This window comes from Camelus dromedarius, chromosome 11, assembly GCF_036321535.1.
Source record: "Camelus dromedarius isolate mCamDro1 chromosome 11, mCamDro1.pat, whole genome shotgun sequence".
Lineage (NCBI taxonomy): Eukaryota > Metazoa > Chordata > Mammalia > Artiodactyla > Camelidae > Camelus > Camelus dromedarius.
The window spans coordinates 20,320,656-20,335,161 of NC_087446.1; the positions used below are offsets into that span (position 1 = coordinate 20,320,656).

Sequence of the window (14,506 nt, forward strand, 5' to 3'; positions counted from 1 at the left end):
AAGGGACCAGAGCTGGATGATAAAATGGCATGCTGGAGACCTGCAAGCAGTTGAGTTTGGTTGAATGATGTGGGGATAGCGGAGGGAGGAGTGTCCAGATTGACTTTAACACAGGAAGCTTGGGGACAAGGACAGTAGACAAGGAGGAGGCTGGTTCCAGACCATGGAGTAAGATATCTGAACGCATTTTGTGAAGAAGAAATTTTGGAATTAAGTAACATGATCTAACAGATGGCCTTTAATAAGTGGCCTCTCCTTGAGTTTTTAGAATACTACCTCTCAGTTTGATCTGCAAAACTTCTGCATTAAAATCATCTAGAATATTTACTTGAAGAGCTGGTTCCTTTTCTCCACCTCAGGAATTAGAATGGCTGAAGTTGACAGTCAGTATTTTCGTGGTACCCCAAATTCTTCTGCACATGAAGGTTTGAGCATCAGCACCATAGATCACAGCTCATGTCTCAGAAGTGTTGAGACCAACCAGGCAGCACTCAAGCTTTGAACAAAATAGAGTTTCTGCAAGTCACGTTGACATCTTTTTGAAGTAATCACTGTAGTTTGGGGTAGCCATCAGCTGGATATCCATTTATAAGTGAAGGTTCTCTCTAAGAAAAAGGATGTGTTAAAAAAGAGAAAACTTGGAGAGAAAATAGTAAATGCTCTTATGAAGACTGTTTGACACATATTTTGAAGTGGTAATGACAGCTCGGTGTAACTTTCATCTCCCAATTTTCACCTGAATGTAGGTGTTGATAAATCTCCTTCATATCAGTTGTGAAGTATGAAGTAAGATGAAGAAAAAAAAATCATAAAAATAGTTTGACTCTGAAAAATCCCCAACTAATAATTTTTCTTGAGCATCAAAAGTGAAAATAAATACCATTTATTTTATGGCAGATAGATTGCTCATTCAGGGGAAAGGAAAATAAAATCTGTTATTTTTTTTCAATACATGTACAATTCTAATTTTATCAAATATGTAGGATATAAACATTTTATAAATTTGTTTACGCTGCATTTTAAAAGTTTTAATTCTCCAGTTTTATAACTTATCTAACATCACCTGAGTTTGTTAAAAGTGCTATATTTCTCCTCTGCGGTGGGGGTCTCTGTTTTGGGCGATTCATAATACCTTGCCCTTATAAGGAGAAGCATCTTTACTTCGTAATCTGAAAAGAAAGGGAGGGATACAGTATCTCCTTTGAACCAAAGAGGATTGTTTCTCTTGTAGCAAACTGCCCTGTCTAATAAAAATGAAGGATTTAGCTCTACATGCAAATAGATTTTCTTTCACATCAGAATAATTGATACCAAAACAACCTGAAGGAATTCCAATAATAAGCTGCCTTCTCCAAAAATTTATTTTATGTTGCAATGATATGTCAACCAGTGTGAGGGAAGTTTAGTAGGAAAACACATGAAAAAAGTGTTTCGTGGATGGAAAAGGAGCCATAAGCCGCAAATATTTCACTTTGCTTCTTTGATTATTGCTGTTCGGGCTGGAAGCTGAGACCCGTGAGCAATGCAGGAAGGGGTTAAAAATATGTGAGTCACCCTTTATCTAGAAGCTGATGTTACTGCCGTAAACTTGACAAAGTGCAGCTTTCTAGGAGCTAACATTTCACGTGGAGGGTGGAGACAGATAATAAAGCCAAAGACAAATCAGGTAATAGAAAGGTCCTGAGAAGTGTAATCAAAATAATAAAAGTAGTTCCTGTGGCAGACAGTGATGTGGGGCCTGGCAGGCTACACATTTTATGGACCTAGTGAAAAGTGAAAACGTGGAGCCCCTTGTTCAAAACAGGGAACATTGTTTTCCTTTGGTTTGCAGTCTCTCTTGAGCCACCACAGTGGTTTTTTTTTTTATTATTATTATTTAATGCCTCACTCACTCGGGCACTAGGATACTCCTAGGTTGAGGGCAGACCCTTGCAGGTACCAGGGGCCTTGCCCCATAACTCCATCTTGGCACTTGGGACTGGGAGGAAATGAGTTTAGGCAGAGTCCCGTAACAATATATACTCTCCTGTATAATACGCTGAGCACTTGTAAGCATGACCTTGAGCTTGGAGATTGAAAATTCCTTATGGACATGACTGACTATTTAATTTGCCCTATGAAAGATTCATAAAAATGTCCACTATAGTATGGTGTTTCCAAACTATCCTTTTGTTATTACTCGGGGGAGAAAAATAACCAAAGGATTTTGTACCTCCTTCCCAATTTTTATTTTGCTTCTGGTCATGTTTGTTTTACTTACTTTTGACTTAAGCATGTATTTTCAAAGTTGGTATATGAGCTAATTTCAACATCAGGTTCAACTGGGGTAGAACAGGGTAGAGCCCTTGCTCCTAAAGACATTACATGGTGTCATTTTAGGTTAAAGATACTCTAAATTTTCCCAGTGGGTTCCACCTCTAGTTTTCCCTACTATTATCCTTCCTAGCACATACATTATCTTCTTTTAAAATAGAAACATAGTCTGTCACTTTCCTATTCAAAAACCTTTACTGAGTACGTTTCGCATGTGAATAACAGTCATTGACTATGATGGGTAACTTGATGGCAGAAGGTCTCAGTCTGCTTGTCGTGGAATCCATGCCCCAGCCCTTTGGTGCTCTCCTTAGTCCTGAACAAATCTCAAACTTTCTTGCCCCTAAGCCTCTGTTCAAGTGATTCCTTCCGCTTGGAATGATTTTCCCCCCCACACTCATTTTTAGCCCTCTATATCCTCCTATGTATGGCCTCTTAAAAATCAGCAGTATATGTCCCACTTCTTGCAAGAAGCCTTCCTAAGTCCTTTTGATGAAAATTCATCTCCTCCCCTCCACCTCTCTCTTTCTGCACACACAGACACAGACACAGACACACACACAGATACAGACACACACACACACACACACACACACACACTGTGCTTTTGTTTTTCAATTACATAGGTAAAGTCATCCATTTTTAGTATTCAGTCATATTTATTCACCATCAGTACAGCATTGCTAAGTCGGCAGGTTATCTCCCCTAATGTGTCCTGCCCTTGTTTGTGCTCTTCTCTATAATTGAAATATCTTTTTCCTTTGCTCATTAATCCATGTTGAGCTTATCTACCAGTTTATGTCTTGTTACCAATTTTAAGTTTTTTCCTATTTTATACATTTGTTTTGTCTTTCACTATAGAATTTAGGAAAGACAGGGCCAAGCAAAAATACTTATTGGTGAATATTAACTTAATATTCACATTTTGGTTAGAAAACAGGCAATTCATTTTTTTCTTTCTTTATTATTATTTTTTTTTTGAAGAAACGATCAGGTTTTTTTCTGGAAAATAAACCTACGTACCAGCTTTGGAAAGCAGGATACTACATGGTAGTATACTTTCCAGAGAAAGATATCACTGTTCTTTGGGATATGAAGACAACCATCCATATCAAAGTTGGACCACGGTGGAAGGTAAGTCAACCTACTTGGTAGGTCAGCCCAAATGAGATGCAAAAAATGAAATTGCATTGACTTTTTGATGTTTTACAGAAATAAAACAACTGCTGTTTTTTTTTAAGAAGTACGTTATAATTTCAGAATTACTAATCCATACCCTAGAGAAGAACAATGTTACCAACTGGAGTACAGCGTTGTGTGCGGTTCTTTTTGACTTCAGCCTTATAGTATCCAGTTTTCCAAAGTTACGTAGGTCAACTTCTTCCCCCTCTCCCACCCTGCAGCGTGGTTATGTGATATATTTGACAGTTAAATTATTTTATTACAATTTGCATTCCACCTTTTCCTTCACATTCTGGATTTTTTTTTAAGTTTTCATAAGTAAATTCTTTTAAAATGTAAAATAATTTACTTTTATGGTCTATAGTTCTATAGATTTTAACAAATGCATGGAATTGTGTATCCACCACCAGAGTTCTATGTAGAATAGGTCCACCAACTCCCAAATTTCTCCCATGTTGCCCCTTTTTTTTGTCAATTCCTACTTCTAACCCCTCACCCTTGGTAACCACTGATCTATTTCCCATCTGTATAGTTTTGCCTTTTCTGGACACAGTAGAAATGAAACCATGCAATATATAGCCTTTTGGGTCTGTCTTCTTTGACTTGGCAAATTTATTCAAGACACATCCATATTGCTGAATGAATTCATTGTTTGTACCTGTATACTGCTGAGTAGTGTTCTGTCGTATGGAGGTACTAATTTGTTATAGACATTAATGGTTGAAGATTCAATCTGGGTTGTTTACAGTTTTTGGTAATTTATATTTTAAATTGTTGTAATTATTGTTTACTATTAAATATTGTAATAAATATTTTAAAATATTTTTATTATTTAGATATTTAAATTTTTACTAAATGTTTTAAATTTATACGTTGATGTTGGTTTTGAAACATTGAAATATTTTTAAAAATCCGGTGTATCTGGAATTGAAATTGAGACTCATGAATATAGTCTGTGGCAACTTAGAGAAAATGGGAATAATAACAAATTCTGGTAAAACCATGGAAAATATACATATTTTTTAAAAAAATTAATGTTATAAATTTAAGAAAAGATTGTATATTGGTCATTTTCTTTCAACCCTAAGCAAAATAAAGCCCAAAAGTCTATTCCTCAGTGTTTGCTGGCATCTTGCATTTCTTTGATGAAGATGAAAAAACTTCAACTACATTTTCTGCCATTTTCCATTGTTTATCCTCCCTTCCCTACTTTTTGGAAACAAATTGACCATTTATTCTTCTACATCTCCCCTTACTTTTACTGCTGCCTTAAATTTTGGGGTGACCAACTGTCTTTGAAGAGGCCACTGTCTTTGAACAGATATTGTAGCTTCTGGAGCAGAGGCACCATAGAAAGCAGTGGCTGTGGCACTTGCAATGTCAGGGTTATTGTCAGCTTTGCTGGAGACACAGGCAGTCTACTTTACCGTTAACTAAGGGCAGCATATATATATGACTGGAACATTATGCTGTACACCAGAAATTGACACATTATAACTGACTATACTTCAGTAAAAAATATACATAAAAAGAAAGTTTAGCTTGTTTAATTTCAAAGTTTTAAGGAGGGTTTTCATTGTTTCTGGAAGATCATTCTTCTCTGTACTCTTAGTCTGTCTCCTTCCCAACAGTAAAGTTTGTCACGTTATTTGAGGAAATGCAGTGAATATTGTTGATGTGAATAATTCATACTGCACTTGTAGTAACCATTGTACAACTCACAACAAACTTTATAAAAATCAGGTAAATTTTCATTTATTGTGCCTCATGGTGGCATGATATATGAATATAAAGTTAACTTTTTCTTTAAAAGTTATGTTTTGAAAGTTTTGGCTTTTCAAAGTATTATCTAGAGAAAGAAAAATTATTTCTATTGTTTCAAAATTTGTAGTGTCACAAAACGGTGTTAAACATATCAAGAGGTGGCTCTTTCATCATTAAAATATATGTGTATAAATACATACTATATATACACATATGGCTATAGACACACACATATATATACATATATATATACACAAATATATATATACTGTAGTGTTTATATTATAGTTTTCCAAGTTATTTATATTATTTGTTGCCAATTCTAAGACATTGGTAAGTGTGGACAGATAAAATTTAGGGGATGGTAAAATATTTTTGAGAATCTAAATAGCTGTTAAATATAATTAAGTAGATATGAAATTCCACCTTCTTGAGACATATTTTAAGTGGTTATTGTAGAAATTCTTAAAATACCTATTTTAAATCTCTTGAAAATTTTAGTGAATACTAGTCCTTAAGCGTGGAAGTGAATATAGAATATTTCATGGTAATTTTCTTTCACTTTAGAACAAATTATCAGGATTATGTGGAAACTTTGACAAATGTACTTCAAATGATATGACCACATCCAATAACTTAGAAGTAAGGAATGCCCAGGTATTTGGAGATAGTTGGGCACTAGGACAGGTAAGTGAAATAGATGCGTTTTAGAACTAAACAAATGTTTTTTGGTGTATTTATTCACTAAAACTTTTTATTCCTCAGGAAGATTTATTTAAGTAACAGTGTTTTGTGCAGTATTTGTACAGTAATTCATAGTTGACAAACTGCTTTCACATTTAATTTCTCATAGTTCTTGTGACAATCTTGTAATGTAAAAGATATTGTGTCCATATAATAGGCAAAGAAATTGAGACTCAGGAAGGTTAAATGATTTCTCTAACATTGTATAACCAGTAAGCAGCAGGGGTGACTTTCAAATTCACAAATTCTAATCTCATGCTCTTCCTCTTACAGCGAAATGCTTTTCAAATGTATTTGCATTTCTAATGATGTAATTTTTGTCAACTTGAGGTAATGAATAAATGAAGGCAGAATTTCTTAGCATTTGTTTTCCAGGCTGTGTGGGGTGGGTAGGGATAAGAAGTGGATTTGTGGCCAACTGCCTTTTGGAGCGGTTTGAATGAATTAAGTCAGACATATTTCATTTTTGGAGGATTTCTTGAGGCATTCCGAGAGAGGGATATGTTTGAAGGGATTCCCAAACTTACTGACACAGAACTTAGGTTTGTATGTCTTGGTTCTCAAGGAAGTAGGGTTTTCCATGGGACACTGAGAAATGCTGAACTAACTCAGAAAACAGTCAAATTGGAAATTTGTTGTACTCTTTTCTTCTACCTTTTTTAGCCTATTTTTCTTTCTAACTGAAAGGAGGGTCTGCTGCTACAATTTCCTCATTGGTTACTATTTGATCAGCTGCTTTACTACCTTGCCTAATTTACTAACATATCTCAATCTCTTCAAAAAACTGAAAAGGGATTGGGGTTAAGCATCCACTCAATTCAGTAAAATTTAAGTAATGTGATGTAAGTTGGAGAGTATAAAGGGTTTTTTTAAAAATATAAAATGTATTAAAGAATAACTAACTTGTAATAATACTTAAATATTTGGACCAATCAAAGAATTTTAGACTTACTATAACACATATTCTTACCTATACCTAATGGACAAAGCTGAAAATCAAATACTTTTTTTCATTCAGTAAGTTCTATTTAGCGCTCAGTATTTTCCAGGATTTGTCAACAAACAATATGATTAAAACACAGCCACTGCCTGTGTTTAAAGGAATTTAAAGTCTATGTTAGTAGATGAGGTAGAAAAATTAACAATGAAAATATGAGACAGGTGCGTTGATAGAGGTGTATACAGCATGGAGTTCGCGATGGTCAGAGGAAGGTTCTGAGAAGGTGCCATTGAGCTGAATCCTGCAAGACTTATAGCAGCTAGAACAGTGAAGATGATGGGAAAGAGTTTAACAGTAAAGCAGAGGGCAGCCCTTTGGAAGGTGTCAGGAGGACTGGAGTGAATATGGTGCCTAACAGGAATTTCAAGAAGTTCAATATGGCTGTGGTGGGAAGGTCTGAAGGAGGGAATGGCTGGAACACAAAATAAAGAGCTGTAAGCTGTGAGTGCTGTGATCTGGACTAAGGGCCCTAAGCTAGGTAAGAGGCCCTTATGATCTAGCTAGAAATGTCAAGTCAGTGAACATTTAGAAAACTACTCAAATTTGAGAGACATCAAAGATTTGAAACAACAGCATTTGTTGAAAGACTGTATAAGGAAGGATGAATTTGGAGAAGGGAAGAAAGTCTCCTACCTTCCTGGCTTACTGGTTAGACGCTGAGGCAGTGCAAAGAGGAGAGTGTGTGGTAGGGGACAGTGGGGACGATACAGCAGTGTAGAGATAAATACAGTTCAGGATGTTTTGAGAGAGAAGGGAGGACAGAGATACTTATGTGAAAATGTCCAAGTTTTGAGGTTCAGAAAAGAGATCTGGACTGAAAATACGGATTTGGCAGTTCCTGATATATTCAGGTTGCTGAAGCCATGAGAAGTGTATACAATGAAAAAAAAAAGGAGATCTGAGGATGAAGCCTTAAAACAAGGGTGGCGGGGATAGGGAGGAGCATCCAAGTGAATGAGGAGGAGACCCAGCAGAAGATGGTGCCACCAAAAACACGAGAGACGCGTCAGAAGGGCAAAGTATTCAACAACATCAAAGACAGGGAAAGATCAAGTGAGAGAAGACTGAAAAGTTGCCTTTGTATTTGGTAACGAAGAGATCCAGGATGACTTTTCCCAGGGAGGTTTCAGGGAGGTGGATTAGGAGAGGCAGAGATCAAACTGTTGAGTGTATGGGAGGTGAGCCGGTAGGCACCTGAGTCTGTGCAACCCCTCGGAGGATGGCTTGTGACAGAAATGAAAGAGGTGAAAATTAAAGGAAGGAAAATAATTTGTTTATGTCATTTTTTTTTTAGTCATGTCAAGCTGCACTTGAAAATTTAAACATCATTTACCTTCACTCTCTAATATTGTCATAATTTTAGTTGTAAATTTAGTTGCCGTCAACAATAATATATGCTCTTAACACTGAATTGGCCGAGCGCAGGTGCTTTAGGTAAAGACCGTCTAAAAGAGTGAGAATATATTAGGTGTGGTTGTAATGAATGAAGTCAGATTAGGTTACCCTAGTTTCAGCTTCAGAAGTCACCCTTTAAAAGCTTTCTTTTCTCCCTGAACTTTTTTTCCGCAGTGTGAAACCCCAAGTGAATCATTTAAACCCTGCGAGGCACATCAAAACAAATTTCCTTACGCCAAGAAGGAATGCTCCATTTTGTACAGCGATGTTTTTGCTCCTTGTCGCAATGTGGTAAATAAATGTTTTACTAAACTTTCCAATTTAAACAGATATTGCTGTGTGTATAATATTGAGACAAACAGGACAAATAATTTAGCTACCCATTGGCTTTTCAGGTGTACTACCTAAATCCTTGTTAGGAAGACGAATTTGGTAATTTGTTTTTTCTGTACACTTGACACATTTAGTTGATTTATGTTCTCCCTCACTCCATCTTATTTGACAGTGTACATTTTTACACAATATTTGTAATGATCTATTTTATGTCCATCATCAAAGCCATAAATGACTGATCAAGGCCAAAAATGTTTATTGTATTTTCACAGCATGCCACCAAATGAGCATTCTTCTCTTTAACCCAAAGTATAGTTTAAAAGTATTATCAGTGGTGCATTTAAAATGGTTTTAGAAGCACATTCCAAGATGGAATGTAATTTATTTAGAAATTTAACTTTCTAAATGTCTTTCTGACATAGTAATTTTAGGTCCCAATGGAAGTTTAAAAAATAGTTCAAGATCTTATTAAAAACTAAGTAAAAGTACATTTGGAAGCTTCTACGAAATATGAATCTGTTGTATTGCAGATGTTGAAATTATATTTGTTTGTTAGTCCCCTGTTTTGCTAGTTCTTTGATCTTACATTTGTCTAATAAATTCCTTTCCCCTTTGGGAAAATAGAGATTTGAGATACTGAGAACTCTAGGTGGCAGTGTTAGGCAGAGAACAGCAAATTTTGAAACTGTCCCAGTGAGTTTCTTTTAGAAGATTGAATTTAAATCGATTGTAATAGTACTTTTTGAAATTACTTTATCTTTCACTTCATTTTCAGATTGATGTTACTTCTTTTGCCAAAAATTGTCACGAAGACACATGTAACTGTAACCTGGGTGGGGATTGTGAATGTTTATGCACAAGCATCGCAGCGTACGCATACAAGTGTTGTCAGGAAGGGGTACCAGTTCACTGGAGATCATCTACTGTTTGTTGTGAGTACTCAGAGCATCGTCCCTAGGTGGGAACCTCATAAAGAGATCCACAATGTCTTACCATAGAACTAATGCTATGGAACTCATGGAAATAGAATTTCTTTAAGATGGGTAAATTTTTTACTCTTTTGACAATCAGATAAATTGTGGTATAGCTAAAGGATTTATAAAAGAAAACTTTGAGGTGACTCTTCTGTGTTTGACTGCTATCACTGTAACATTTGAACTATAAATTATTTATATACGGTCTCGGAGAAATTGTTTATGAGTCCATTTCTCTTATGGCTGTGAAGTTCCACTGTTCCAATTGTAAGAAACACAGTTTAAAAAATATCATTTTGAATTTGCTTTCAGATTTGATTCTTTAAACTTTTCATTTATTTGTGTAGATAGTAAGTCATCTGAAGAACAGCTTAAGATTTTAACAGTCTCCGTAGACATTGCTAAATTGGCAGATATATCTGCCTACCTATAAAATAATCTTAGGAAATTTAATGAATTATAACACATCACTCTTAAAGAATCCTTTTTGCTCAGAGAAAATTCCCAAATAATGATGTCATTCTGAGTTCTTTCACCTGGTCATTTATAAACCACATTTTGCATGTATTCAGGTAAGTGGTCAGATTCTTATGTAGTCTAATATTTCTTCTTTTTTTCTTTTAGCACTTGATTGTGAATATTACAATGAAGGTATGTGAAATTTTAAGAATATCACTATAGTATTCTATTAAATGTATCTGAAGATTCAGGAAACAACTCAGGGAACAAAGTAGGAATAGTTCATAATTTGGCATACAGTGAACCCTTGAACAAGGCAGAGGTTGGGGCACCAACCCTCTGCACAATCGAAAATCCACGTATGGCTTATAGTCACCCTCCATATCCGCCGTTCTGCACTCTCAGATCCAACCAACCATGGATTGTGTAGTACTGTAGTATTTACCATGGAAAAAAATCTGCGTGTAAGTGGACTTGCTCAGTTCAAACCCGTGTTGTTCAAGTGTCAGCTGTATGACCCAAGGAAAGCCACTGCCTTCTAAAATGTACCTAAATTTCTAAGTATTTGTGTTAAAATTTACTCCCTGGAAAATAAAAAAAGTTTGTAATGAAGTCCTCAGTACCTAGGAGGCACTCAGTAGTTTTTGAATTATATGAATAAATGAATGAGTCAAGCTAGCTAATTTTTTTTAGGTAAAAAGAATGAAAGACATATACCAGATGAATAAATATGGATATTATTCAAACTTTTATTATGTTGTGGAAATCAAAGAAATGAACTCTAAATGTGACAATAATAATACAAGGAATTTATTTAGCCATCATTGTAGGCAAAATAATTATTTCTGTATTGTCAGAATGAGAACTTAACTGATTTAGTAGTGATAATGAAAATCTCCTAGTTTCCTTCAAGTATTCAGATTTGCAACGAGAAGTCTAAGGAGGAGTGCTACCCAAAACTAAGGCATAGATGAAGAGACAAAGAATTACATCCTCAGTGAAAATGCCAGACGTTAGCAGAATTGAAGCCTGCTTTTTGTCAAACCTATTTATTGAGGAAGGCATAACCACTTAAACCTAATTTAGACAAATAAGATGATCCAAGAAGGTGTCCATTTTGTCAGTAACTGAACAAATTCTGACCCATGTTGGATGGATTAGAGTAATAGTTATAGGAAAATTGAGCCATTAAAAAAAAAAAATCAAGCAACCAATCCAAAGTATTTTTGGTGACTTAGTAAGCCAGGCAGAATCTGTCAGCTATAAAAGTACAAAGAAAGCCAGAACATTTTAGTAAAACAGAGATGATGAATTAAAAAGAAAATGTACATTTTAGTCTTGTGGATGTTTTTGTTATGTCTAAAGAAGTTTGAGGAGGTGAAAAAAAACCCAACATTAAGCAAATTCTATGTTAATTAAAGAAAATTTAAACCAAACATATTTCCTGTTCAGGATTTTAAACACACACCTTTGCCCCACCCCCACACACACCCACTCCACATCAGTCCTTTGGACGCGATGCTTAAAATGAGACTGATTGTCTAATGTTAAGTACATAATAGTAACAACAGCTTTTGTTGTATTAACTATACCTATATCATATAATTTAAACTTCAAAATATGCCTGAAAGACATAACTTTTTATTAGTAGTAGTTAACACTTTACAAAGGAGGAAATTGAGGCGCAGAAGAATTAAACAACTTGGTCAAAGTCATTTAGCTAAAATGTGGTGAAAGGACTCATAAACAATGTAGGTTCAGAACCAATGAGCTTGACTTCCATGCTACACTGCCTAGTGACGGTTAGCACGTCCTAGTCTGGGAATGATCACCGCACATCATTATCGTATGCTCTGCACAACATACACAGACGTCAATTTGAGAAAATGCTCCAACAACTTCCTCACTTAAGAATTCTTGCCTCACACAGTTCTGCTGTGAAAATCTCCATCTGTGCCTTTGTACTTTCTGGCATCCCTTCTGTAGTCCCTTGGAAACAGAAGCAGAATTTTCTATGAATATTGAATTTCTACCTCTTGCTGCTTGGTACATTTTGCTTTTTGTCAGTAAGTCTGCTGCACTTCTAGTGGTGGTTCTTTTTTCCAGTGTGTTACAGGATTCTTCAAACCAGTTATTGTAGTTTCATCTCTAACACTGTATTGGTAATACTCAGAGGGTGAACATGGGGCATTTGCCCTTCATGAGACCCATGAAAGACAGAGATTCTGTTTCCTATGATCAGAGTAATAGGAAGAAGAGTCAACCTGCCAAGGAGAATAAAAGATTGTAAAAGTAATGTGATGAAGGTAGATCATTGAAGTGGAATAAAGAATTGTGGAAATTGTTGATGGTAATAAAAGAAATTTGTGTCAAATGATTATCTTAATTTCTTTCATTGCAACTAACTTAACAACTATTGTAAACTTACCTAGTCTTTGGGCATTCATAACTGGCATATTTCTCTGGACACTGTTATTAAGATATATAAGTTATTCAAAGTGAATGCAGAGGTAAATAATTGTGATTCTGTAGGAGGGAATTTTTTTTTTAAAGTGGGAAAATTCATAGGATACTGCTGAGATAAGTCCAATCATCTTTCACACAATGACTGTCTAGAATATCTTCATGTTCATTTTGATGGCATTTGCTAAAAATATGAAGGTTTTATTGCTGTAAGGAGCAAGGACTTCAAAATCCTGCTAAAAATTGTTATACAAGTTTTAAGCTCAGACTGACTTTATTAGATCAGATTTGCTTAATATTGTGTTTAATCACTACAGGAAATGATTGCTTTTAATAGACAGTGAAATTGTAATTCTACCTTGAAGAAGATTAGTGCTAAAGTCAATGAGGTTTATACCTCAGCTGCTAGTGAAAATGCAGGAGACCATTCCAGACACAAGAAATCCATCAACTGGCAGTCAATTCAGAAGCTTTCCATTTTTATATAAATGGATTTCTCAGATGACAGTTGTCTCCTCAGTTGCTGTAGTTAAGACGCTAGTGCAGTGGGGGATAGAATGTTTGGTTTAGTGGTCTGTATGCTTTCTCCTCTTCTCTTGGACATCTGTGAGGGTACTTTAAGCCCCCATGCTGTAGTTGTATATTTCTTCTTCATTTTGGATTGCACCTCATAATTTACATGCTTATCTACATATTTGTATACTATTTACAGATTGACACAAATCTACACTTTTATAAATCAAGGTATATTTTTATCTTGGAAGTGTATGTTGCTCTTGTTTTCCCTAGAAAATGAGCTAGTAGGTAGTGGAGGCTAATGATATCATTCTCTTTGATTGTTGTAGATTTTGGCACATCAAGAAACACTGTGCATGGTATTTGTAATAGTGGTGGGGAGTCCACTGCTGCCAGGCTCGTGGAGGAATTCTCCACCGTATCTGTTCAGCCCCGTCATGGTGTGGGGACAAAGTTTTTCAAATCTCCATCTATATTCAAGGTGTCAGAGTTCCCAAGAAAGCTCTTTCCTCATGGCTTAGAAGTGCCCCCAGCGGCTCCGCGGTGAGATGTCTCAGCTGATGAGTTGGTGGAGGGGGTGCACTTGAAGATGACTTGACCTATGAATCCCTGCCCCTTCTGGTCCTCATGATGGAAATTTTGTTTCTTGGTCTCATTTCTATTTGAGGGAGTTTTTAACCCTCAAATCCAGTTATCTTCTCCCCTTTCTCTTAGTCCTGGCTTTCATCCTGAAAAAGAAAAAATCCCAGGTTGTGGATTTCTTTGAATCTTTTTTTTCCTCCCTCTTAAATGTGGGCTGGGAAAGGAAGACTGTCCTTGAGATAAAAATTGGAGAAAAGAGGGAAAATGAAATTCACTGAGAGCAACCAGATTGATCTTTTATGATACCACTTTTACACCTGTATTAATTAGCATTTTATGTAACCTACATCATAAATATCTACATATACCTGTAAAAAAATATATGGCTAATAATTGTGTAATTTAATTTTGATAATTCAGAAGAAACCTCAAAGTTTTACATTACCTCACTTATTCTAGAGCATTAAATGTTATAGAGATTGGGTTGAAGGTAAACTGATCATATTATTTTACAACTTAACACAAACTTTTTAAAAATATCAGTGAACTTTAAAAAAATAATTTATATACTTTTCTTTATAAGGTGAAGTTTGTAGAAATATTATGTTAATCGAGTTTCAGGTTTGGTTCTACATTAACTGGTTTTTTACTATAGTAAGTATTTTCTACTTTATATGGAACCATTTAAGTGCATGGAAATGGTAGCATAAGTAAAATGACATTTGACTTCTTTGTTCAGCATCATCCTACTTTCATTTTTATAGATACACCTTCACTGATG

General features: G+C 35.4%; 1 protein-coding gene across 1 annotated transcript in view; it reads left to right on the top strand.

Annotated features, from left to right (window-relative positions):
• The window catches only part of OTOGL (otogelin like), a 117,727-nt gene that overhangs the window by 58,067 nt on the left and 45,154 nt on the right, over positions 1-14,506 (top strand). Inside the window, exons 25-29 of the mRNA XM_064491228.1 lie at positions 3,298-3,447; positions 5,827-5,946; positions 8,573-8,689; positions 9,507-9,663; positions 10,330-10,356. Of these exons, the coding sequence (XP_064347298.1) occupies positions 3,298-3,447; positions 5,827-5,946; positions 8,573-8,689; positions 9,507-9,663; positions 10,330-10,356 (571 nt within the window). The remainder of the gene's footprint in view (positions 1-3,297; positions 3,448-5,826; positions 5,947-8,572; positions 8,690-9,506; positions 9,664-10,329; positions 10,357-14,506) is intronic.